The following is a 27,687-nucleotide window of genomic DNA, read 5'->3' on the forward strand; positions in this document are numbered from 1 at the left end:
CATCTGACCTCCATCAGTACTTCTTCCGGTTAAAATGGTCATGCTATCTGTCAAGTAACGCGTGATTTCATCAAATACATGTATCCAAAATGGATGATTCTGAATCTCGCGGTATCGTGTAGAAAGTGGCTCAGCTTCTTCTTCCTGAGGTCGGCGCGTGTGCTGCTTGATTTGCTCGCTAGTCTAAAGATTTTTTTTTTGGTGTGTCGCTGAGCTGCTGTAGTAGGGATGATGATGATGGCGGAGTTGGTACAGGGACAGGCCTCGGTGGCTCAGCCTGGAACGAAAGCAGATGGCTTCGCCGACGCTTTACACCGGGCCCGACAGGTAATTCATTACAACGAAGAGAAACCGAATGATTTCAGACGAGAAACGAACAAGACCATTCTGCGTGGTGGAGGAGTGCACTTTTTTTTTCTACCAGCGCACCCACAGAACCCCCTTTACTCTAAAAAACACACTTCTCCCTTATATATAGCTAGCTAACTAGCCACACTAGGTCCAAGTGACTGCATGGCTGTGCCTGCAGATTATGAGAATGCGGACCAAAAGACGCACAATTAAAAAGTCAAAATAACAAGCAAGTTAATTAGGCAAAGCATGATTGACGCAACATAGAAATCAACTGCATGAAACTGAGGTGAGGGTAACTTTTTTTAAAGCAAGGCATAAGCAACAAATTGCAACCTGTTGTAAAGCCACATAAGTTGAAGCTAGTTAACACTAGCTAACTATTTCTACCACCAGCGTCGAGAAACTACCGGTATGGCCGTGGCCTAGTTTCGTGGTGAAGCCAGAAATATCAGCTGATTTCAGCCAAGCGCTGTCAAAAGTTGTCTTAATAGCAGAAAACAAGACAACTCGATGTGTTAAATTGCAACCACTCACACATTTACACTGGATAAAATAAGTTGGCTAGCTAACTACAGCGATGTAGCCATGTCAAACTATTTCAGAATCCAGGACCGAGTTGACGTTGGCTAGCTGTTAAGCTATCGAGTGCTTCAGTCTGGTAGCAAAACTAGCTAACCTCGGTTATACAAATTAAGCCAGATAACATGCACGGTTAACTAGCAACGGCAACAGCTTATGTTGACCGTAAAGTTTAGCGAAAATGTGATCACTGAACTTTTTTTTTGCAGCCAGGCTGTCAGCTAGCTAAATGGTATTGGACGTTATAACTCAGTGGCTACTGGCTAGCTAACGGTACAACAACGTTACTCCAGTCTTGGAATTAGCTACCGGTAACTAACTAGCTAACCTTATCTAGCTAGTTAGCTAACGAGTTGTAACGTCCAATATTTCCTATGCATTTTTTTAGCTGGCTAACTAGCTACTTCTTGACGTCTCGAAGTTAGCTAATGTCATTTGGGCATATGATGAAAAAATGCTAGGCACTGTAGTTATTCAGAATTTATTAATCTTTAACCTCCCAAACACTCTGTATTCGACTACAATATTACAATTGATCATAAAACCACAGTTAGCTACTACGGTGCAAATGATCAAATTTAAAATACCAGTATCATGCATGCAACATGGTAAACGTTTCCCGAGATGACTATAACTTCAGGACGTAGGCTATTGAAAACAGTGAAGGAAAACTGCCAACCGCTCCCCATTCCTTCCTAGTTGGTATCTGCACTCGGAGCCGAGTTCTTGTGAAGCCTTTACTCCCAGGGCTAAAACCCACACCTGTTTTCACATAGTCTCGGCCATATGTATGACAAAGAAAATAATGAGCGGAAATCCTCCTTACTGCGTATTTTAAAAGCAACTATTAGTCTTCATTACTATATTCACAATATATTTGCCCTGAGAAAGACACATTCCTGCAAATAAACCCAGATGAACATATGGCATAAGCACATGTTTGGGTGTACTGGTGTCCATTTCATAATGCCAGAGGTCTCTTCCCCCAACTCTCAGCTGTGTGTGTATCCCGTGAGCTACAAGCGTGTGGCCTTGTAGTCATGCATCACGCTTGTGGGTCAGGGTTTTAGTTTTCCTCTGATAACCGTGGCACCGTGCTGTCCCTTGCGGCTTCCCTATAGGCCCCAGGTCTGTGCTTCTAGGAAGAGGAATAGGACAGCCATGCCATTTGCCCATTTAGCTTTTATCAACTCCATAAGGGGAAAAGTAGAACAGGTCCAGAGACCCTGCCCATTTTACTGCTAGCCTGTACAAAGACCAACGATTTCAATACACTGCTTCTTAGTGCTGAGAGGTTAGTGCTTTTTGAGTTTGTTTTCGGTTAGATTTATAAAATATCACAATTTTTCCAGCTTTGCGCTGGATGGGTCGACGTGTAGTTCATACATGCATAATCTGCGTGGAATTACTGTATTACCTCATTGAGCCACAAAATCCCTTGTTTTAAATTGACTTTTTCCAGAAGCTGTGCCATTTCCCCCCACGTGGGCCAGCCCCCAAGCAATTTGAGTTCAATCCAATGAGCTTCAGCCCCTTGTCATTTGAGTGACATCTAGCAAGAGGCACAAGATGCACCCAGAGCAGAGTGAGGGAGCAATGATGTGGTACACGTACACATATGTGTTGTAATTTTTCGGGGACCAATTTTTCCTTGCGCTACTTTCCGAAATACTGGACAAAAACTATATAAAAGTTCCGGAGAGTCTTTCACTTCGCAATGTTTTTGATATAGCTGAATATTTATGCAAATGTCATCCAGTCCTTAATGAAAAATAGAATACAAATATTTTTTACTTCAAGAACCTTAACATCAATGCCATAGTGTGGTATGCAGAGCGGAATTACCCCCTGACACATGAGTGTTTGACCTGTAATTTCAGAGCAAACTTGCCTCACCAACCTCGGGCATGTTCCCTGAGCATCAGAATATCCTCTGGCATTTCTTCCCTCATGGAACTAGCCTGCCCCAAACCCCCTTGACAGTCGGCAACAGTTGTTTTGTGAGGACTATACAAGTCTTCTAGACACGAGCCTTTCGCTAGGTAGTTGATTTATCGGTGTGCGGCTCACAGTGTTGACATACCACCCGACATTTCCCAGAAAGAAGGTTTAGCTCTAGGGAAGAGGGGGAGCCTTCACTCACCCAGTCTGTGGCCCCCTACCCAGTTCAACTCAGCCCTAACTGGGATCAGGAGCCATGTTGGAAAGCTGTTTTTTTCTCCTCCCCTCTCACTTTCAGAGGCAGGAAGGAAGCTCTGTGTGGTGGCACTGAAGTAGATAATGATCGCTGAAGTTGATGGAAGGCTCTAATTGTCAGCTTCTAATTTGCGACTATGTTGCCGAAACTCTACTTTCTTTAATGGCTAGAGGTAGTGGCGGAGGAGGGGTTTAGGAGGAACTGGCCTCATGCTTTTGTGCGACGTTTGGATTTGAATGTCAATCTACTGAGAAAACATGTAGTTAATTGGTGTTGGCAAGGGGAAATTTTGAGGAGTTGCAAGCAGTGTTTTTATCAAATGTGCATGTGGTGCAGCTATAGCTAGTTTCATAACTAGGTAGTTACTGCCTTTCATGTCTGTACTGAAATTAGAACATGAAAAGTAGTACATATTTTTGGGTAATAGTTTGGCTGGCTAAATAAAGGTAAAATAAAACCTTTCTCATGATATAACTAGTCTAATTATCTAGGACCGGTTATGTGCTGCTATCAGTGTGCTCACCCTAGCCCTCCCTCTCCTCTATCCCTCTTGTCTCCTCAGATTGCGGCGAAGATGGGAGGTGACCAGATGCCCCACATGAACAACTCTTCTCCAGTCCTAGACCCCTCTCTCTATGGCTACGGAGGCCAGAAGCGCTCAATGGATGATGGAGGTAAGCAGGCGGTGGCAGTGGGTCTCTCCACTCTCCCTCATGCACTATACAAAACAATCCTCCTGTTTTAATATGAGCTGTAACACTTATCCCCGTTACAGTATGCTCAACTGGGTACCCTTCAAACGGCTTTGGGAAAGAGCGCTGCAACCGAGTGTGAGGGTCCTTCTGGTTTTTATGCAATCTTACCGTACTTGTTGAGGGCTGTGGTACAGCACTTAAGCCAAATACCGTGTTGGCTTAGTCAAACCCTGTTGTCTGAAGTGCCATTGCAAACACTATGAAGTAATTGATTGGTCCACCTTAGCTTTTTAAATCCACTCCATATTTCAGCTGTCTTGAGACTGTGGTGTAGCCAACTGACCAGGATAACCAGCGACCCCCAGGTCAAGAGATCAGTCAGGACGGCACTACGTAATGTGAGCGCTTGTCACTTGTTTATGTATATTCTGTCTCGTAGCCTATTTGTGGAAGGTGTAGGAGCTAGCCAGTATGTTTGTCAAGCAATGGGGCCCTCTGGATAGCAGGTCTGTTGCGTTTTGAATGACATGTAATTGTACTAGTAGTGGGCTGGCTTGGATCGGTGCTGCCTTGTGCCAATGCGAGGGGAAATGTGTAAGTGGGTAGAGTAACCACTAGCCAGGAGGAGTTGGGAAGTACTCTGCCTCTCTGTAGCTTGATTCAGACAGAGCTTTCTCCTCCTCGTCCTGTGTTATTTCAGGGCAGGATTACTGTCCCAACACCACAAAGTAAATTAACTGTTAGGTCAGAACAGAAGCAGATCCCTAGTTACCCAGAGGCCATTGAAGGGATTTCTCATTCTAACCCTCACTCCTCCTGCAGCACAATGCTCTAGCTGCGACAGATATGATTGATCGACATTGGCTGCTTGATAAACCACAAACTGCAGGTTATACATGCCTCCAAAGCTGTAAGGGATTTAAAAAAAGGCCAAATGCAGCGAGCAGCAGCAAGTGAAACAGGTTTGTGGTTAGAGGCAAGTCCACCAAGTAGAGAAAGGAACCGTGGTTCTAGAAATGTGGATAATGCTGATTGAGCTCATATCAGTTGTTGCTATTCATAAATATTCATTTTTGTAACTATTGTCGTTATGGTTACTTTTTGTTATGCTAATGACCAATTACGTGTATTTACAGATGAAAACAATTCAATAGACAGCACAACTGATCTGGATTTCATTGTAATTGAGTGAGCCCTTACATTAAGGATCTTGCTGCATTGGCTTCGCGTTCACACTTCCAGTGGTTATAGGAATTGTAATTCTGTGGTGTTAGTGTGTTTGCTACATCTTGCTGCAGAATCAGTTCAGCAAATGGGCTGCAGCTGCCTTGAAGGAATTGGGGGGGGGGTCCTTGATGTGGAAAATTACCTTCTAAGCTTACAGGCCCAGTAAAAGCAGGAGCAACAGAAGTCAGCTAAACCTTATGTAAGGCTTTACTCATGACTTAACTCCAGCCTCTCCCTGAGGAAGCAGTTCTGTCAGAGCATTTATGTTATAAAACAGGAAATGGCTTGGCCTAATCTAATAAAGGGTTAAGAGGTATTGTCTGATGGTCGCAAAGGTCAGTGTGAACATGGTTTTACGTTTTTGTATTGAAGCCCTCAATTCACATTCCGGCTCAATTCTGTTTTGATCTCGCAGTTTGAAACCTGGCAAACTAGAAATGTAACTGAACTGTATGCATTTTAATTTTCCAACATCTGCCTTTTCCTTTGGGCCTCTCGCGCTGGGTGTGTTTCTGATTTCAAATGTACACCGCATTTTGTCTGTGAAAGAATTCATGACTTGTCCTAATACTTGTGTCTAAAGTGTGTATCTGTCATTGCTCATAGTTTTCCCTCTGTAGATCAGTATTTTCCTGCGTACTTTACTCGGTCTGTTTTAGAAGCATATGACAATGGAAAACTCAGTAAATGTAAATTTGAACTAGCCTATCTTGTCTACCAACAAAATGTTTTCAATTCACCAAGCATGTTTGACAAGCTGTCCTTAGTTTCCATGTTATTATTATTGTTATTATTATTGTTGTTGTGTATGTCGGCGGTTGATTCTTCTGGAATTGTAGCTAACCCGCAAGGGTGTGGCTTTGCAGAATGTTGGAATGTTACGTGTGGTTACCCATATGCACCCAAAATGTAGATTTGGGCAATTTTGTGTCAGTGAAGCAGAAACTCAAGTCAGTTATTGTCCTCTTAACCTGTCATGGTGTGGTGTATTTTTGCTCTGAATGCATGGCTGAATAAGTTGTGTGCAGTTCTGGTGGCTGTTTGGCTGGCCAACTCACTTGTTTTCAACAATTTGCTCTTCAGTTTCTCAAGGTTAAGCTAGACAAAATATGAAATGTAACAACAGTCGGCTGTTGCGCTGTGTAAATACATCGGTCACCCCTGTTAGGTCCTTAATGGTCACTTTTAATAATACAAGTACCATTTAACACCGTTTAAGTTGAGCGCACGTCCTCCGCAGTGTAATGTCTGTGTGAATTGACACCACATCATACATGCTTTATATTCATAGGCATTTAATTTCTTTACCTCAATGCATTTCCAACAACTAAATATGTGCAAACGAGCGTAAAAATGTAGTGAACCTTGTAGATATCCGTTTATGGTGTTCTGTCAGTAGCACCATATCATTCAGTGAACCTTTAAGTCCACTGCTTATTGCTACCTGTCAAAATGCATGTCTGTGCTGATAACCAGTGACCCGGGTACTATCTCTGAACCATGCACACGCCTCATTTCCATAGCTGTGCACACCCCTGCTGTGTGTCAGACAGAGCCATCTCCATCTGTTTTTTTTTATTTTATCCAATCCACCCAGAGTCACTTCTCTTGGTCCTGCAGCCACAATGGTTATTCTGTATTTTTGAGTTTTGCATTGAGTTAATTTGGTCTCAAGCTAATTGTTTCCCCCTGTTTCTCTTCCCCTTCCTGTTTTCCCATCATATCGTTTCTCAGTAGGTAACCAGCTGGGTGGAATGGTACATCAAAGGTGAGACCCATCTTCTCCAATGACTTTGTATTGATGGATGTGTGAGTAGATATTGATCTAACGGTAGATCAATCAGGCTATGAACCTCACTATTGCCCCTGTATCCAGAAGCATCTCAGATGGTTGCATGCAGAACAAATAGGCCTTTGTGGTTTTAGTCAAACACATGTTCTTCTTGTCATCAAGTTTGGCACAGAATGACACTTTCATGAATTAAAGGGATACCTAGTTGGAAGTTTTCATGTCTCAAGTTGACCAGAGTCCATGTTGTGTAGAAATCGGCTGCCATCAATCCAAATGAATGGGAAATATGGGCGCATCATAAGATGCCGAGGCGGGCCACCACTCCAGAAAAAGATGATGCATTTATTCATATATTTTTTTAGTGACTAAAACGTTTTCAGTGTAAACTTAAAAGACTCAAACCAGATATAATGTATGTAGTAAAGATAATGGATCATCTTTGAGAACTAACAATCCCCATAATAAAAACTAGACGGGCAGAACCTAAAATAAAAATTCCTGGCATGGAGCCCCGCAATTTGATTTTGTTAGAGTCAGTCAGATAGCATAAGACCATGGCCAATACCATTTAGCCTTCTGTGTTGCTCTCCCTATCCCCCAATTCCTTATACCTCTGAAGCAGAGGTTCTGTTGTCTTTAGTTCCTGTAGGTCTGATATCTGTAATAGTATTGGTTAACAATGCAGATTTTTTTTATTGAAACAGCTCAATGTTTATGAAGGGGTTTTAGATGAATTGCATTTAGTTCTTGACCTGCTCTGGTGAGATGCAGTACTGACTCTCTCCTCCTTAGGGACTCAGGCCATGAACACTCAGTCTCTGGTGCCTACATTATTGTCTTGTTAATGTCAGTATTGCCTTGTAACTTAAGCTTTAGGCCTTGTATAATGTATTGTTCATTTGACAAAGTTATTAAATAATACTTGCGTTTTGCGTTCGCATGAAATATTATTTTGGCTTACGTTTTTTTCTCAGCCCCGTTGCAAAATGTGTAGGGTTGCAGGAAAATTGCTTTAAAACAGCAAATATGTCAGGTTATCTAAAGTTTGTCAGAGACAGTGTCATTGGCCACGCCCACTACCAACCCAAACCCCCAAAACCTCACTTTGTCATTGCTGCTGAAAAAAATCCTAGGTGAACACTGAGATGCATCTTTGGGTTGAGGGTGAACTATCCCGTCAAGCTTTCATAAGTATGATAATAAAATCCTATCATTTATAAGTAGGCCATACTACGTCCCAGTAGATACGGTATACACCCTTAATGGTTTTGTACTGGGGCCTCTGTCATTGATTGTTGTCGTGGTGTCTTGCAGGGCTATTATGACAGAAGACTTCAAAGTGCCTGATAAGATGGTTGGATTCAGTAAGTAACACTATTTAGCTGTTGATAATACTCCCACACACATTCTAGTGATTGTCTCCAACTTACAGTACTCACATGAACTGTTTGGAGTCATTTGCAACAAACACGGGCTGGGATATTGACATTTTAACGGTTGTAATTCCCTTTCCTCTCACTCACACTCAGTCATTGGAAGAGGAGGAGAGCAGATCACGAGAATTCAGTTGGAGTCAGGCTGCAAGATTCAGATAGCTGCAGGTAAGTTCTGCCTAAAGAAGAGACAGTGGCCCTCTATACCTTAGTTTGTTATGTCGGTACGTGACTGAGTTGCTACTAAGGTCCTTCCTGTTATCGGTGATAGCGTTTCCAGGAAGCCCAGAAGCACACCCTGAGTACGAGGCAAGCTCATGACACAACCTGCCCAACAGGTTCAGCTGAGAGAAACTGAAGCCTTGTCAAATCTTATCTACAACCATATATACGCCCACAATGAATATATTGAGTCATATTGTAGTGAAATAACCAATGTGACTTCATAAACATGAATCAATAATAAGGTAGCATGTAGGCTGTTAACATGGAGGTGTGTATAATGGAGCGTTGTGTTGTGTTGTGTAACAGACAGCGGCGGCATGATGGACAGGGCCTGCACCCTAACCGGAAGTCCAGAGAACATTGAGTAAGTTACAGCACATTCCCCTCGGATTTGGTACCTTGGTGTTGGCTACATAGTGATCAGATGGAAATATATTGTAAGGAAACATGTCTGCTCAGCAAAGTGGCACTAGAGCTGGGTGATATGACAATATGGATTTTTGGCCATAAATGGACAATTTTTGTGATAATGGTAAATCAGCGGTTTAATTATAAATATTTTTATGGGGGGGGGTCAAAGTCGAGTCACTCAAGGCCTAGTCCTGTGTGCTCAAGGTCGAGTCATGAGACTGAGCCCCAGTGCTCGAGTCCTGGTCAAGTGCTCTAGTCTGTGTGAAACCAATAATAATGTGGTCGTGATTGCCTGTAATAGCCTATGAAACAAGTCCTTCTCACACAGGCTAACGCACACTTTTTATATAATGTTAAATAGTTATGTGTAATCGGTAATGCTGTTTTGAAGGGATGAATGGTCTCTCTACGGAGTTGGCTATTGCTCCTGTCAGATTGACCATATTATAATTTACAATAATTGTGACGGGCTCTCGGCTACTTTTTTGTAATGCCCGTTTTATTTGTGTAGTTTTTTTTTATTCCAGAGTGAAGACTAAATGGAGACTAAATGGGGAAATTGGGAGGGTAACACAATAGTATAGTTTTCAATTTCATAAACAGTTTGTTTTTTCATAACCAGGCAAAGCTAAATGGTAGGCTGGTGATTACGGAGAAGCAAGCGAGTCGTTTTGGTGTCTTGTCGCCTACGAGCGGTGCCTGCCTGTCTGCCCACATGTCTTTCTCCTCCACAGCTCACCAGCTGATGTAGGCTGCGTGTGGCGAGTCCTTCCCACTGCGTTGCTGAGCACATCCAGTGCTGCTAATATTCTGCTTATCATAGTAGCCTATCCAGTCCAAGTGCAAATACAAGTCACAAGAAGGCCCCAATGGTCGAGTCACAAGTCGTGAAAATCAGAACTTGAGTTTATTGCCAACACAGTCACAATAAATTGAACTATTTATGCCAGATAACAAAAAAGGATTCCCTAGACAAAACATTTTTCCAGTGCCAAGTAAGATAACTGAGATGGTCGCCTATGATTGATAAAGTAAGCAATTACATCTAATATATCTTGGAAATGCATGATTTTATATTTTGATGTTGCAACCTTTAAAAATAGTATCCATAATTATCAGATTTATTTTTGGCTCCAAAGAATTTGCTGAAATCTTTGTCCGTATTGACCTATGTTATATTATTCGCCAGCTGATAAACACTTAGCTAGTTTGCTAACTCTAAATATGATATTATTGCTATATAGCAATGTAGGCTAATTGATGAATGTATCAGTAAATGTAGGCTAATTGATTAATGTATCAGTAAATGTAGGCTAAAGTCCCATAAATGCTTTCCAGCGCAATGCCCAAGCTATGTGATGTAGGCCTATTCACTGTAAATAGCACGCTCTGCTCCGCAGTGGCGTAAAACCCATACAACGTTGTAAAGTGTTGTCATGAAGTCAATATTAAGAGGTGAGAAATACATGATATACTCTCAGAAAGCTGTCACTCTCTGCTCTGTAACTAGAACATTGGTTGCTTTGAAAACTGTTTTTCCCGCAATAGCATTTTGAAGAAAGGTCATATGCTGATGCTTCTCCCACTGTGGGGAGTGGGAGCCGGCAGCGAAAAGGAGACCGGCATATACTTTCATAGCAGGAATCAACATAATGCATAGACTATTACTGTTGACCAAATAATGCTTTTACAATCTACGGGAACGTTGTCTAGCAAAAATCGGCCACAATTACAGACCTAAGCAAAATGCTTCGGCAAGAGGAAGGCTGTGTCGGTTTATCGTAATGCTCTACGCGGCGCCCTCCTGAACTCCACCATAATGACCAGCACCGGATGAATGGTCTAGTGCTGTTATTAGGTGGCACCACCTTACAATCCGTTGACACTATTCAATATCTAGTTTTTGCACATGGAGAAACCCATCCGGTATAGTTTGTATGCATGGTCTGGCTATGTGTGAACATGGCCATGAGTGGACTGTGCCCCTCTCCCACCAGGCAGGCCAAGAGGCTGCTGAGTCAGATTGTGGACCGGTGTCGGAACGGCCCGGGGTTCCACAGCGAGATGGACAGCAACAGCGCCATCCAGGAGATCCTCATCCCTGCCAGCAAAGTGGGCCTGGTCATTGGCAAGGGAGGGGACACCATCAAACAACTGCAGGTACGTCCACGAGACGCTCTGTGGTTGAGGCACATGTGTATTAACAAAATGCTCCGGTCTTAGTGATTTGTTTTTAAAGTGGCGAAATAAATGTCTCCTTATGCCACTGTTTTGGGTTATTGAAGTTAACTACATTCGTTAAGGCAGTTCTTCAGAAACCGTTGGTATTGAAATGGAGGAAGTTGTCAATAAGCAATGAGAAGATATCTACTCGTTTGTGCTTCATTGTCAACATTATTCAACCATCTCACTTCCTCTACATCTGGAATAGGTAGTTCAGATTATTTTTGACATGTTTGCTCCCCACAGGAGAGAACCGGTGTGAAGATGATGATGATCCAGGATGGCCCCATGCCCACTGGAGCAGACAAACCCCTGAGAATCACTGGGGACCCCTACAAAGTCCAGGTCAGTCAGTCCCTGAAACCTGGATCCCCTCCTTCATATCGACACTCCACGCCTGCTCGTGTGCTCAACAAAAATATAACGGCAACATGTAAAGTGTTGGTCACATGTTTCATGAGCTGAAATAAAAGATCCCAGAAATGGTCCATATGCACAAAAAGCTTATTTCTCTCATTTTGTGCACCCATTTATCCCTCTAAGTGAGCATTTCTCCTTTGCCAAGATAATCCATCCACCTGACAGGTGTGGCATATCAAGAAGATGATTAAACAGCATGATCGTTACAGGTGCACCTTGTGCTGTGGACAATAAGGCTACTCTAAAATGTGCCGTTTTGTCAAAAAACACAATGTCACAGATGTCTTATGTTTTTGAGGCAGCGTGCAATTGTCATGCTGACTGCAGGAATGTCCACCAGAGCTGTTGCCAGAGAATTGAATGTTAATTTCCCTACCATAAGCTGCCTCCGTCATCTTAGAGAATTTGGCAAGATGTCCAACTGGCCTCACAACCGCAGACCACGTGTAACCACACCTGCCCAGGACCGCCACATCTGGCTTCTTCACCTGCGGGATGGTCTAAGACCAGCCACCTGGACAGCTGATGAAACTGAGGAGTATTTCTGTCTGTAATAATGCCCTTTTGTGGGGATAAAACACATTCTGAGTGGCTGGGCCGGGCTCCCCAGTCATGTGAAATCCCTAGATTAGGGCCGAATGAATTTATTTCAATTGACTGATTTCCTTATGAACTGTAAAACTGTTGAAATTGTTGCGTTTTCTATTCTTGTAAAGCATAAAAACGTGTCAGAAGACCAATGAGTTTGAAAAAGGCAAGGATAGAGGATTCAAGGTATCAATCAGCCTTTGTGTATATAACATTCCAAAAGGCACTCGCACATCTGAGCAATCTAATTTGCAGGTGCATGGCAACAATTGAACAAGATGAAGGAAAAAGGAAAACGCACACTGCTCTTGATAGTATCACCGCTCTTTTAATAAGCTTATGTATCGGCCACACGGCCTTCGTCAGAGCTTTTGGGATTTTTTAAAAGTTGCACCATTATGTGGACCTGGCCCCTCCCACAATATACAACTGTATATAACAGTTAAAATATGTAAACATTTCTTTGCTGGTGGCATGGGTGTTTTGCAGCAAGCACGAGAGCTGGTGGTGGAGATCATCCGGGACAAGGACCAGGGAGACTTCCGGGCCAGCAGGGGAGACTTTGGATCCAGACTGGGGGGAAGCAGTCTGGATGTGGCAGTCCCCAGGTTTGCTGTGGGCATCGTCATTGGCAGGAACGGAGAGATGATCAAGAAGATCCAGAATGACTCTGGGGTCAGGATCCAGTTCAAACCAGGTGAGACCGCTCCCCTCTACTAAAGGTGTTTTCCCTTGTGCTTGGCTAATACAATTGTCAATGTCAGTGATGGCCTCAATCTTGAATCTATCTGGAATCTCTTGTTTGCCTGTCTTGTTCTTCAATTGACTCACATGGTGGCTGTAACAACAATTATATTGGAGAATCTAATGTTCAGTGAGGCTGTGCCATGATTACACTTCAAAGCGACTTAGTCATGCATGCATACTTTTTCCCTATGGCTGGTCCTGGGAATCAAACCCACTACCCTGGTGTTACAAGTGTCATGCTCTTCCAACTGGGCTACAAAGGACCATGTTTAATGTAACAGTTCTGACTAGTGTCCCCCTCTCCTTCAGATGATGGCATCAGTCCCGACCGGATTGCCCAGGTGATGGGCCAGTCTGACCGTTGCCAGCATGCAGTGCATCTCATCAACGAGCTGGTCCAAACGGCACAGGTACAGGTACAGCACGGATTCCACTTATTTTACTTTAAATATTTTGCCATGAAATGAACAACCCCCTATGAATCGTATCAGATTGGTTCACTCCTGCCTTACAGTATTTCTGAAGTAAGCTATGCCCCCCTTAAACTCCTTGTTGCCTGTGTAGCAGGCCTCCCCAGACCATTCTCTAGCTGGCTGGCTCCCGGACAGGGCCAGCCTGGCCCCCTCTCAAGCTTCTCTGGACCCCCTAGCCCTGTGGCTGGGTGGTGGGGGGGACCTCTTCAGACAGGTGTACAGACAGGTAACAGGGCAGTGGGTCTCCACCTCCTTTCTAGTTTCTGCCACCTGACCCACTGCCCCTGAGCAGAGAATGTACACTGGGTGGGTGAGCTTAGTCTCTGAGGCATGTCTCCAACCCTAGAACATAGAGAATCTCCCACATGGTGGCGCTCTTGGTCATATCCCATGGTTTACTCTTTCTATCGGGTCGAAGGTAAAATAATGCAAGTCACATGAATTTGAAGAGAATGCCTAACAATCTGAACTGTTTAATTTGACAATATTTTGCTGCACTGGTGATACTTGGGGGGGTCAAATGTTTGTGCTGTGGTGTCAAATGTTTGTGCTGTGGTGTCTGTCTAGGAGCCTGTTCTCACCCACTGGTTCCTCTCTACAGGAGAGGGATGGCTTTGGGAGTCCCGTGGGGCCCAGAGGCCGGGGCAGAGGCCGCGGAGACTGGAACATGGGTGCGCCTGGTGGCCTGCAGGAAGTGACGTACTCGATACCTGCCGACAAGTGTGGCCTGGTGATTGGAAAAGGTGAGAAAGCAAACGCAGTGAGTAAATTATTCTGCAAGTTTTACATTTGGTGCTGTCAAGATCCATCACCAGCAAAAACAATCTTTGTCATTTGGATATATTTTTGAGTAAAGCCATTAACCCATTTAAAGTCCTATTCTGGTCTCATTTTCGCCTCATTTAAAACCTGAGTAAATGAACAAAAGGCACATGTCATATGGTGGTCCAGGTATGACATGGAACAAGTGGTTGGGTGGGAACAAGGTGTGAGTCCGGTGACATCAGACCAACTCCTTGAAAGCCCTTAAAGTTCAGTTGAGCAAAATAGTGTTTATTTTGAAATTAGACTTTTTTTTTTTCTTTTTTTTTTTTTACCCTTCAGTGTGTGTGTACTTCCAATAGGAAAAGTTTTTTAAAAATTGTTCGAGGCCATCCCCTACTGTGCCTTCTCGGGAAAACCAAGCCTTAATGCATAATGTTGTCTTTCAGTCGATTCTTTCTTTTACCAGCGGTCTTCATCACTTAAAGAGGCATAAGCAATTTATCAAGAACCTTGATTATGCCCAAAGTGAATCATTGCCAGGCCATTAGCTTGTGCTTGTTCTCTCGTGATGAAATGCCATTTAAAGTTGCACAATGAGCCCGTATGGTGTGGGTCCAGCCACCCCCTCACCTCACCCCCTCCACTGGCTCATGCATGCAGCACAAGTGGCATTGTGTCCCATCCCTAAGGGCTTAATGACAGGGATAATGCATGTAATGTGACATTAATTGTTAAAGGTTCATAATAACAGCCTTCAATCACGTGGAAGGTTTCCTGGCATCTAATGAGGCCCTTTCAGCTCAATGGAGTGGAGTGAGGGAATGAATGAGAGGAATTAGCTTATTGGCCATTCATGCTCACTCCATTGCCAGCTATTTAAAAGTCATTGACCATTGCGCTTACGGAGGAGCCCTGAGTGTGTCCCTGTCCTATGGGTGTGTGTGTGCTGTGGTGGGCGTGGTTAGGGGGGGGGCTCTTTACCTATGATAGAAACAAGGCAATAGAAATGTCAAGTGGCTTTTGTGAGGTGGGGGGGCGAATAAACCTGGGCGTTGCGTCCCCCTGCGAACCCCCCTCCCTGCATTAGCATATGAACTGGTCCAATATGACTGTGGGTCTGGGTCCTGTCAGCCTGGCCTTAGAGACTGAGGTGATTAATATCTTTACGATGCCTTTATGCAGCTGCTTGACCCACTGATTACACCCCCAAATACACACAGCCTGGTAACTTGGGGCTCATGCCACCCACCCACACATACAGGGCATAAAATGTACTTTTTGCTCCACCAGCCACTGTGGCAGGTAGATGGATAAAAAAATCTACCAGGCAACATTTTCCCCCTGCTAAAATTACACTAACAAAACAACGGCTGAGCATGCTTTGTAATGTTTCTGAAGCAATAAATGCATTACTAGTAAGAAGTAATGTGGTAGACTGTCAATGTATTTTTAAACAGTCATTTAACCAAAATATCACAGATGTGACAAATTCACCTGCCCCTTTTAAGGGCGGGAATTTACCATGGTACGTAGCGTGGCTCGAGTCATGTTTGTGCTTGTGAGATTGAGTCTGCATGTAGGAGCGTTGTCTTTGTAGTGACTGGCTGGGGGGGTAATTGTTTGCGGGATTCAACTCTAGACAAGTCATCAACTATCATCTTTCGGCCTCCCGAGTGGCGCAGCGGTCTGTTTCAGGCGTCACTACAGACCCGGGTTCAATCCCAGGCTGTGTCACTACCGGCAATGACTGGTAGTCCCATAGGGCGGCACACAATTAGCCCAGCATCGTCCGGTTAAGGTATAAAATGGTATAAAATGTAAAAAAGATCTTCAGAACATGTGTAAGTTATTAGACCCATCTCTTTGTGGTTTATGTTAACTGTGGAGATATAAACATTCAACTGAAAGAGTACTTCTACTCTCGTGTCCACAACTCATATTCAAGGATTTACTTTTTTTGCAAATGAAATTCAAGAAAAAGTTTATATTCAGAAACATTCTTGAAGCAGACAAATGAGAGACAAATGATTGGGCTCCTGACGACTTTTTTGGCGAGTAAATAAACTGCCTCTACCCTCGGTTCTATTGGCGAACGTACAATTACTAGAGAAACTGGACAAGCTCTGTTCGAGTCTATCAGTGGGACCTGAAGAACTGTAATATCCTATGTTTCTCTGAGTTGTGGCTGAACAAGGACATGGATAATTATCGAGCTGTTTTTTTCTATGCATTGTCAAGACTGAAAGGCTGCTTCGGGTAAAGTTAGGGGGGTTGTTTCTTTTTGTTAACGACAGCTGGTCTTCTGTATCTCTAATGTTAAGGAAGTCTCTAGGTTTTCATGGCAGAGTAACAATACCCCACGATAAGCTGCAGACATACTATTTACAAAGATTTTTTTATCTACAGTAAGTCAAAAGTTTAGATACCCACTCATTCCAGGATTTTTCTTTTCACTTTTTTCTACATTGTAGAATAATAAGGAATACATCAAAACTATGAAATGACACACATGGAATCATGTAGTATCCAAGTGTTAAACCAATCAAAATAGATTTTCGATTTGGCAAAGTAGCCACCCTTTGCCTTAACAGCTTTGCACACTTTTGGCATCCTCTCAACCTGCTTCATGAGTTAGTCACCTGGAATGCATTTCAATTAACAGGTGTGCCTTAAGGTAATTTGTGGAATTTCTTTCAATGCATTTGAGCCAATCAGTTGTGTTGTGACAAGATAGGGGTGGTATACAGAAGATGATCCTATTTGGTAAAAAAGACCAAGTCCATATGTCAAGAACAGCTCAAATAAGCAAGGAGAAACAAAATTACTTTAAGACATGGTCAGTAAATCTGAAAAATTTCAAAAGCTTTGAAAATTTCTTCAAGTGCAGTTGCAAAAACCATCAAGCACTGTGATGGAACTGGCTCATGATTACCGCAACAGTTCAGGAAAAGCCAGTTACCTCTGCTGCATAGGATAAGTTCATTAGTTACCGTCCTCAGAAATTGCAGCCCAAATAAATGCTTAAGCTTTCAAGTAACCGACATCTCAAAATCAACTGTTCAGAGGAGACTGCGTGAATCAGGCATTCATGCTCGAATTGCTGCAAAGAAACCACTACTAATGGACACCAATAAGTATTGCTTGGGCCGAGAAACATAAACAATGGACATTAGAACTGTGGAAATCTGTTCTTTGGTCTGATGAGTCCAAATTGAGGTTTTTGGTTTCAACCGTCTTTGTGATTCAGACTAGGTGAATGGATGAGCTCTGCATGTGTGGTTCCCACCGCGAAGCATGGAGGTGGTGTGATTGGGCTTTGCTGGTGACACTGTTACTTAGAATTCAAGGCACACTTAACCAGCATGGGTACCACAGCATTCTGCAGCGATACGCCATCCCATCTGGTTTGCGCTTAGTGGGACTTTCATTTGTTTTTCAACAGGACAATGACCCAAAACACACCTCCAGGCTGTGTAGGGACTATTAGACCAAGAAGGAGAATGATGGAGTGCAGCATCAGATAACCTGGCCTACACAATCACCCGGCCTCAACCCAATTGAGATGGTTTGGGATGAGTTTTAACCACAGAGAAGAAAAAGCAGCCAACAAGTACTCAGCATATGTGGGAACTCCTTCAAGACTGTTGGAAAAGCATTCCAGGTGAAGCGGGTTCAGAGAATACCAAGAGTGTGCAAAGCTGTCAAGGCAAAGGGTTGCTACTATGAAGAATCTCGGATATAAACAATTATTTTGATTTGTTGAACACGTTTGAATACTACATGGTTCCATATGTGTTATTTGATGGTTGTGATGTCTTCACTATTCTACAGTGTAGAAAAAAAAGAAGAAAAAAAGAAACACCCTTAAATGAGTAGATGTGTCAACTCTTGACTGGTACTGTATTTTTCATAGCTGTCTATTTACCGCCACAAACCAATGCTGGCACTAAGACTGCACTCAATGAGCTGTATCGGGCCATAAGCAAACAACAAAATGCATAGCTGGAGGTAGTGCTCCTAGTGGCCATTGATTTTAATACAGGGAAACTGACATCTTTCCTCATTTTTACCAGCATGTCCCCAGTGCAACTACAGGCTAAAACTCTAGATCACTCTACACACAGAAACGCATACAAAGCTCTCCCTCACCCTCCATTTGGCAAATCCGACCACAAGTAAATCACACTTCAGTGAAATCAAATTGTCCACTTAGGAAGCAACACTGATTGACAATACATTTCACATGCTGTTGTGCAAATGGAATAGACAACAGGTGGAAATTATAGGCAATTAGCAAGATAGCAAGACCCCCAATAAAGGAGTGGTTCTGCAGGTGGCGACCACAGACCACTTCTCAGTTCCTATGCTTCCTGGCTGATGTTTTGGACACTTGAATGCTGGCGGTGCTTTCACTCTAGTGGTAGAATGAGGAGTCTACAACCCACAAGTGGCTCAGGTAGTGCAGCTCATCCAGGATGGCAAATCAATGCGAGATGTGGCAAGAAGGTTTGCTGTGTCTGTCAGCGTAGTGTCCAGAGCATGGAGGAGACAGGCCAGTACATCAGGAGACGTGGAGGAGGCCGTAGGAGGGCAACAACCCAGCAGCAGGACCGCTACCTCTGCCTTTGTGCAAGGAGGAGCAGGAGGAGCACTGCCAGAGCCCTGCAAAATGACCTCCAGCATGTCTCTGCTCAAACGGTCAGAAACCGACTCCATGAGGGTGGTATGAGGGCCCGACGTCCACAGGTGGTTGTGCTTACAGCCCAACACCGTGCAGGACGTTTGGCATTTGCCAGAGAACACCAAGATTGGCAAATTCGCCACTGGCGTCCTGTGCTCTTCACAGATGAAAGCAGGTTCACACTGAGCATGTGACAGTCTGGAGATGCCGTGGAGAACGTTCTGCTGCCTGCAACATCCTCCAGCATGACCGGTTTGGCGGTGGGTCAGTCATGGTGTGGGGTGGCATTTCTTTGGGGGGCGGCACAGCCCTCCATGTGCTCGCCAGGGGTAGCCTGACTGCCATTAGGTACCGAGATGAGATCCTCAGACCCCTTGTGAGACCATATGCTGGTGCGGTTGGCCCTGGGTTCCTCCTAATGCAAGACCATGCTTGACCTCATGTGGCTGGAGTGTGTCAATAGTTCCTGCAAGAGGAAGGCATTGATGCTATGGACTGGCCTGCCTGTTCCCCAGACCTGAATCCAATTGAGCACATCTGGAACATCATGTCTCGCTCCATCCACCAACGCCGCGTTGCACCACAGACTGTCCAGGAGTTGGCGGATGCTTTAGTCCAGGTCTGGGAGGAGATCCCTCATGAGACAATCCGCCACCTCATCAGGAGCATGCGCAGGCGTTGTAGGGAGGTCATACAGGCATGTGGAGGCCACACACACTACTGAGCCCCATTTTGACTTGTTTTAAGGACATTACATCAAAGTTGGATCTGCCTGTAGTGTGGTTTTCCACTTTAATTTTGAGTGTGACTCCAAATCCAGACCTCCATGGGTTGATAAATTTGATTTCCATTGATCATTTTTGTGTGATTTTTGTTGTCAGCACATTCAACTATAAAGAAAAAAGTATTTAATAAGAATATTTCATTAATTCATTAATTTTAGTGTTCCCTTTATTTTTTGAGCAGTGTATATATTCCTGCTTACAAGCAAAAACTAAAAAAGGATGTACCAGTGACACGCTCAATATAGAAGTAGTGCAATGAATCGGATGCTAAGCTACATGGCTGTTTCACTAGCATAGACTGGAATATGTTATGGAATTAATCCGATGTCATTGAGGAGTTTACCACAGTCACCGGCTACATTAATAGTGCGTCGACAAGGTCGTCCCCACAGTGACGACACGTACGTATCTCAACCAAAAGCCATGAATTACAGGCAACATCTGCATTGAGCTAAATGGTAGAGCTGCCTGAATGTCAGCAAGACAAATGACCTGATCGTGGACTACAGGAAACGGTGGCCGGAGCACGCCCCCATCCACTTCGACAGGGCTGTATTGGAGCGTGTCGAGAGCTTCAAGGTCCTCGGTATCCACATCACTAAGGAATGGTCCACACACAATGTCTTTCCCCCTCAGGAGACTGAAAACATTTGGCATGGCCCCTTAGTTCTACAGCTGCACCATTGAGAGCATCTTACTGGCTGCATCACCGCTTGGCGTCCGGCCACAAGGCGTTACAGAGGATAGTGCGTATGACCCAGTACATCACTGGGGCTGAGCTTCCTGCTATGCACGACCTCTATACCAGGCGGTGTCGGGAATAGAGGTCGACCGATTATGATTTTTCAACGCCGTTACCGATTTTATTGGAGGACCAAAAAAAGCCGATGCGGATTTTCATATTTGTAATAATGACAATTACAACAGAACACTAAGTTATTAATATAATACTTCAAATCTATTTAGTCTCAAATAATGAAATGTGTTCAATTTGGTTTAAATAATGCAAAAACTGTTGGAGAAGTAAAAGTGCGATATGTGCCATGTAAAAAAAAAAAAAAAAATGTATGTTCCTTGCTCAGCTGGTGGTTCAATATTCCCAGTTAAGAAGTTTTAGGTTGTAGTTATTATAGGAATTATGACACATCGACTATTTCTCTCTCTACCATTTTGTATTTCATATACCTTTTGACTATTGGATGTTCTTATTGGCACTTTAGTATTGCCAGCCTAATCTCAGGAGTTGAAAGGCTCGAGTCATTAACAGCGCTGTGCCTCAAGCATTGCTAAGAGCTGCTGGCAAACGCAGTAAAGTGTTTGAATGAATGCTTACGAGCCTGCTGCTACCTACCACCGGTCAGTCAGACTGCTCTATCAAATCATAGACGTAATTATAATATAACACACAGAAATACGATCCTTTGGTCATTAATATGGTCAAATCTGGAAACTATCATTTCGAAAACAAGGTTTATTCTTTCAGTGAAATACGGAACCGTTCCGTATTTTATCGAAAGGGTGGCAACCCTAAGTCTAAATATTGCTGTTACATTGCACAACCTTCAATGTTATGTCATAATTATGTAAAATTCTGGCAAATGAGTTACGGTCACACAGTTCGCAATGAGCCAGGTAGGCCAAACTTGCAAATACCCTGACTGCTTGCACTGAATGCAAGAGAAGGGACACAATTTCCATTGATGATATTACTAGGTTAACTATTGATTATGTGAAGATGATAAAACATTTTTTTTTAATAAGTTAAGTTTAATGCTAGCTTGTAACTTAACCTTGACTCATTGCAGCCACACGGCCCCATTGACGCTGTACTCGCGTAACAGGTGGTCTGCCTGCAATGTAATCTGTGTCCAAAAAGGCAGATTACCGACTTTATGAACTTGAAATCTTCCCTAATTAATCGGTTGACCTCTACGGCGGAAGGCCCTAAATATTGTCCAAGAGTCCAGCCATCCAAGTCGGACTGTTCTCTGCTACCGCACGGCAAGCTGTACCGAAGTCTGGAACCAACAGAACCCTGAACCACTTGTACCCCCAAGCCATAGGACTGCTAAATAGTTAGTCCGTGTAGCTCTTGGTTGACTATCTGCATTAACTTTTTTTTTTTGCATGAACTCTTGACTCATCACATTCGCTGCTGCTACTGTTTATCTATCCTGTTGCCTAGTCATGCCTACCTATATGTACATATCTACCACAATTACCTCGTTCCCCTGCACCTCGACTCAGTACTGATACCCCATTTATATAGCCTTGTTATTGTTACTCATTGTATTTATTCCTTGTTTTTTTTCTGCATTTGGAAAGGCTCGTAAGTAAGCATTTCACTGTTAGTCTACACTTGTTTACAAAGCATTTGACAAAACATTTGATTTGATTCTCACTTAAGTTTAAGCGCCTGGTTGATTTTCCCATACTGCTGGCCAACTTGTCTGGGCTCCCTCCCCCTTATCCTAAGTCCCTCGCCAGTTGCACTTTATATCCCCTCCTTTTTTTGTCCAGCTTACTAAACCAGTCTCAATAATAAGGCCGTATGATGTGGTCCCAGCGAGGCCCAGTTCATGAAATGAATAGTGTGGCTCTTCATTCCCCTCTGCTGTCTGACTGGGGGGACCTCATAATGGCTTCATTAAGGCAGAAGTTTCATTTGGTTGACAATGGGTTAATGGCCCATGTGTAGTCTATTGGCAGCAGGGAAGAGGCTTCGGGAGGAGGAGAGGTTTGGATGAGCGTTTTTACTGCGAGGTCAGCTGGGGTCAGCCCAGTGTCAGCCACCAGTGAACAAATGTGTAATTGATGTTGGGACAGCCCCCTCGCTCCTTTCACTGGGATGGCAGGAGGGGGGAGAGGGGTTGTAATTGTATCCCCCCCCCCCTCCCCACAACGCAACATGGAGTCGGGAAAGCAAAAGGAGACTAACGACATCCCAGAAAGAGGATACGCTTTAATTAGTCCTTTCTCCCCCCATCTAAGTTTCATTTCTTCCTGCTGGTTTAATTGCTCTCCTTCACGTCAGGAAGCTGCCGTCTGATTCGTCAGCGTGGGGGAAGAAGTGTTGTCGTCCTTTGTCTCTGATTAGCACGGATGTTAAAATAGAATGGGGATGAAGGTGTAGGTATCACTACAACTAACCCTCAGTCGGTTGAGTGTAGGTACGTATGGTGGAGCCTAAAGGATAGAACCAGACAGCAGAGGAAGAACTGTTGGTGGTTTTTAAGAACCAGACAGCAGAGGAAGAACTGTTGGTGGTTTTTAAGAACCAGACAGCAGAGGAAGAACTGTTGGTGGTTTTTAAGAACCAGACAGCAGAGGAAGAACTGTTGGTGGTTTTTAAGAACCAGACAGCAGAGGAAGAACTGTTGGTGGTTTTTAAGAACCAGACAGCAGAGGAAGAACTGTTGGTGGTTTTTAAGAACCAGACGGCAGAGGAAGAACTGTTGGTGGTTTTTAAGAACCAGACGGCAGAGGAAGAACTGTTGGTGGTTTTTAAGAACCAGACAGCAGAGGAAGAACTGTTGGTGGTTTTTAAGAACCAGACAGCAGAGGAAGAACTGTTGGTGGTTTTTAAGAACCAGACGGCAGAGGAAGAACTGTTGGTGGTTTTTAAGAACCAGACGGCAGAGGAAGAACTGTTGGTGGTTTTTAAGAACCAGACAGCAGAGGAAGAACTGTTGGTGGTTTTTACTAACTGATTGATTGGTGGTAAAAATGTAAACTTGTGTATTTCCTCTTCCCTAAAAGGTGGCGAAACCATCAAGAACATCAACCAGCAGTCCGGAGCGCACGTGGAGCTGCAGAGAAACCCGCCACCTAACACTGACCCCAACGTGCGCATCTTCTCCATCCGCGGCACCCACCAGCAGATGGAAATGGCCCGCCAGCTGATCGATGAGAAGATTGGGGTAGGTGGTCCTTTTTTATACCCCCCCCAAAAAAAAGCTATTGTCTGACCTGATATTCATGAGGGCACATGTCAAAGGGGGGGTGCAAACTGGTTCTTGTGCCCCTTATACCATCCACCAGTATGTCACCCGGGGTTAAACATGAAGAATCCATCAAATGGACTTAATGGAGTGCGTCAGCGGCCAGCGCTGCCCTTTGGCCTTGTCTGTTCACCCCCGTTTAACCACAAGTGTGGTCTCTCCTGTCCTTTCTTGCTCTCTCGTCTAGGCCTCAGGAATGGGGGGCAACAGCAGTTTTGGTCTGAACCCATTTGGACAAGGACCAACTACCCCGCATCAGAAGTGAGTAGCTTCTTGGTCTCCACACTTTTTACTACTGTTACATTTGTCTAACATGCCTTCATCTACGTTCTCGGCTGCTACTTACACTGACCAAAATATGAAAACAATGATTTAACAATTCCCATGCCAACACAATTAGTATAAATATAAACTGTGACCGTAGGTCTCTTAAACCGTCTAACATGCTTATCTCTGTTTTTGTGGTGTTAGTGGACCCCAGACATTCCTGACGGGAGGATGGGGCACAACATATCAGACATGGCAGGCTCCGGGCCAGCAGGACCCCAGTAAGTCAGTTAGGTTCAGGGTGGGATACCCATAACACTTAATACCAATATCGGTCCGCCATTTCACTACAATTCCTTGATATATGGAGATCATGTAATCATCAAAATAATGCTGGGCATAACAGTCCCTCCCAGAGAAATGAGAGGACAAAGAGGTGGAAGGAGGATTAAAACTAGCTATGTCTATGCTCTCTGCTCTGCTTACTGACAACACGTTGCCAGTTGAACAGAAATTTCCTAGGAATACAAGGAATGAGAGATTAAAGACTGAAGGCTGGTTTTGGCAATGCTGCAGTGCATTTAAATTCAACTCAAGAGGGGGGCAGAGAAGTTCTTGCATTCAGAATGTGACTAACCGTCCAGATATGGGTTTCCTTACATTTTTTTCCTTCGTTTCTTCAAATTTCAAAGCCAATTTTCACTCGATGGAAGTTCAAGTTAGGGTTTGGGCTAAGTTTGGGTAGAGGCCTCAAGCAATAGGATACAGCGGGACATGTCTGGATGGTAAGCCTCAGCCTCCATTGAAAGACCCTCATGCAGTAACTCTGTCCTCCAACAGTGTTATCTGTCTGGTTGCAGGTCTCAATGGTTCCCAGACCGGCCAGATGGACTATTCCAAAGCATGTGAGCCGTATTCTAAAAAGATAGGCAAGAGTCAGTCTTCTGGGGGAGATCAGAGGAGGGAGCTCCTACCCCTTCTCGCTTGTGTAACACCACTAAGGATTAGGGTTGTGCGCAGTATACACCTCAGAACCAGACCTCAAACCTTCCCCCTGCCCTTGTTTAAACAAGTTTTGTGCAAAGGAACTTGAGTCTATGGGCAGAAATTTCATTTCACCTTGACGCCATTTGACGCCGATGATTGTAGTCAGAAGTATACCATTTTGGTTACATGTTTGTGCAGCTAGATTGCTGAGTGTATCAATGCCATTTTAAATGTGTAATGAGTAGACTCTTGATTTTATCACCAATGTACATTCGCATTTGTTTGAATAATTGAATATAGTTGAGTCAGAAGAAATTTAATTTGTGGAGCCAAACACATTAATTGGGGAGATCTTGGTAGCTGGTTTGGTGTGTGTTCTATTGACTCATCCTTGTTTTATTGTGCCCAGGTCAGCAGAGCCAAGCCCAGAGCAGTGGCTCTGACTACAGCAAAGCATGGGAGGATTACTACAAGAAACAGAGTAAGATTATACCCACGTGGCCACCAAACTCCTCCAATAGATTTGCCTTTTGAGTGCACAACATCGGAGGAAGTAGATTTCTGCTTGCTGTTCGATGCTGTCAGTAGTGCTCTATGCTCTGGTGCCTCCAACTCTCTCTCCCCTGACCTTCCTCTGTCACCCCCATTCTTCTACCCTGTGCTCACCCTCTCCCCAGGCCAGGCAGCAGGCCCCGGCTCCCAGCAGAGCTCCCCTCCGGACTACAGTGCTGCCTGGGTGGAGTATTACAGACAGCAGGGGGCCTACTATGGCCAGGGTGCACAGCAGACACCGGCCCCAGGCCTTCAGGTGAGAACCCATCCCAACTCTTTGCACCCTCCACCTGTTTAACGAAGTTGTTTCTGTAAGGAGATGAACTGTAACTTGCACATGTAAATGTATGTCTGTCCATTGTCACTGATGTGAACCTGTTTTGCAGGATCATTAGAGAGGACACCCTTTAGTTGAAGATTTTTGAATCACTGAGAGGATGAAAACAAACCTTTTGTAACAGAGGTTTCTAGATTTGCAACGCCTTGAAGACTTTTACTTTTTTCTTAGTGAGAAACACTAGCTGTAGAATGACTTATACAATTTAAAAAAAGAATATTTCTAAATCAGGAACATTTAATTGTTACTAAATACTTGTGTACACCATTATTTTGAATTGACAATTTCCGGGATCCCTTTTGGATTTATGAGAGAGCTGTTTTGTTTTCTATTTTTTTCTTTTTTGATTCAAATTACATTGCCAAAACGAACCCCGGAGTTGTAACTTTTCAGTAAACGCAATATAATCTATTTTTTCTAGTTCTGTTGCAATAAAATCGCAATTATGGGCTTAGCAGTCTTGAATTAATTTTTGTTTTGTCATAAGATGTTTTAAGAATGTGTAAAAATGTTTTCTTTTCCTTTTACAAAAAGCATTTTAATTCAGTGATAAGAAACTGTGATATTTTGTTACAGGAAAATGTATAATTTTGTTGCAAAATACGAGAGATGTTGGCAAATGGCAGTCAATTCCTAATTTAATTCCTGTTGTGCTTTGTATTGTTTTCCATTGTCTTTTATTGTACTCTGGTTTAAAAAAGGTGCAATATCTTATTTCATTTTTGAAACAAAGATGGATTCTCTAATATTTTGACAGGCGTTTAACTCGTAGTTCTTAGATGATATTTTTTTTTTAGGCATATGAAAATGTAATGAATAATTTATTACAATGATCTGATATGGGAAAGGGGATGTTGCATTTTGTGAGTTATTTGCCTTTGCTATCTTGTAAAACTATGTATGTATGCTCAGATACTTGACTAAATACTTTATTTAAAATATATATATATAATTAAATCAAAGAAGTTTTTTTCATGGAGTAATTATCACAGGAAAACTGTCCCTGTTTTTCTGCTCTGTTTTCATACTGAAAATGTTCAAAGATCGTGAATGTGTCATTTGAAATTTGATGTTGCATCTTGCTATGGACAAAAATGAGAAATGCCAGGTTTTTATGTATGTTTTGTACCTAAAATAATTCAAGACTGCTAAGCCTCTGGATTCTACCTGTGTAATAATTAATTGTAGTTTTTTATATGCTAAGTATTACGATCAAAATTGTCTTATTTGGTACCACCCAGTTTCCCTAATGCCCCATCCAGTACACACTGTGGACTCGTGTACAGTCCAATGCTAAACTTTTTAATTCATTTTTCTTTCTACTTTGTGTGATCTAATATATGTATGATTGATTAGTTACGAAATGAATCTAGTGTTAACTTCATTGCTTAATGAAAAGGGATATTATAATTTCGAAATGTTTAATTTTAGTGTTTTTTCCTCATATGTACAGGTAACCGTGTATTAAAAACGTCAAGACTACCTTTGTGTTCTGTTAAAATTGTTTTATTTTGCCATTTGAAAGCTTAGTTTTCTTGTCACATTCCAGTATTGAGTGTTAACGATTTGATTGGGTTTAAACTGTGAAACCTTTCCTCCGCGCTCTGTTTTAAGACTGAGTATTCGCTATACATGAAGTAAATATAAAGGTCAAACTGTATGGTATGTTGTATAAACGGAAGATATATATTTTTTCTATAGAACATTACTTTGCCAGTTCACAAATTCAAATAAATGTTCCACAAGCCTCTCTTGTGGTTGAAGTATATCTTTATTAGTTGCTACAGGGCCTACAGAAAGTATTCATACCTCTTGACTTCCACATTCTGTTACAGCCTGAATTCAAAAAGGATGAAAGTTTTATTTTTTTAATCTCACCCATCTACTACACACACAACCCCATAATGAGTGAGAACCACGTTTTTATCATTTTTGCAAATGTATTGAA

General features: G+C 43.1%; 1 protein-coding gene across 6 annotated transcripts; it reads left to right on the forward strand.

The window, feature by feature from the left end:
* Window positions 1–27,221, forward strand: LOC118385295 (far upstream element-binding protein 3). Of its 6 annotated transcripts, none has more exons than XM_052521198.1 (18): window positions 1–327; window positions 3,693–3,804; window positions 6,787–6,820; window positions 8,159–8,208; window positions 8,374–8,445; window positions 8,809–8,866; window positions 10,911–11,073; window positions 11,383–11,481; window positions 12,634–12,841; window positions 13,201–13,307; window positions 13,456–13,590; window positions 13,966–14,107; window positions 23,355–23,515; window positions 23,784–23,857; window positions 24,068–24,144; window positions 25,260–25,331; window positions 25,528–25,658; window positions 25,798–27,221. In XM_052521198.1, exons 1-18 carry the CDS (start codon window positions 229–231, stop codon window positions 25,825–25,827), a joined length of 1,824 nt encoding a protein of 607 aa, XP_052377158.1. In that variant the 5' UTR covers window positions 1–228; the 3' UTR covers window positions 25,828–27,221. The 6 variants fall into 6 exon arrangements, with proteins under 6 accessions (XP_052377158.1, XP_052377159.1, XP_052377160.1 ...); XM_052521199.1 differs by having other exon boundaries at window positions 122–327; window positions 13,459–13,590; XM_052521200.1 differs by having other exon boundaries at window positions 123–327; window positions 13,201–13,301.
* Window positions 27,222–27,687: the final 466 nt, after the last annotated feature.

The sequence above is a fragment of the Oncorhynchus keta genome, chromosome 6 (genome assembly GCF_023373465.1).
Source record: "Oncorhynchus keta strain PuntledgeMale-10-30-2019 chromosome 6, Oket_V2, whole genome shotgun sequence".
Lineage (NCBI taxonomy): Eukaryota > Metazoa > Chordata > Actinopteri > Salmoniformes > Salmonidae > Oncorhynchus > Oncorhynchus keta.

Coding starts and splice junctions, on each gene's coding strand:
- LOC118385295 (XM_052521198.1), top strand. CDS start 229: ATGATGATGATGGCGGAGTTGGTACAGGGACAGGCCTCGGTGGCTCAG. Junction 8,867..10,910: donor GGAAGTCCAGAGAACATTGA/GTAAGTTACAGC, acceptor CTCTCCCACCAG/GCAGGCCAAGAGGCTGCTGA. Junction 12,842..13,200: donor CAGGATCCAGTTCAAACCAG/GTGAGACCGCTC, acceptor CCTCTCCTTCAG/ATGATGGCATCAGTCCCGAC.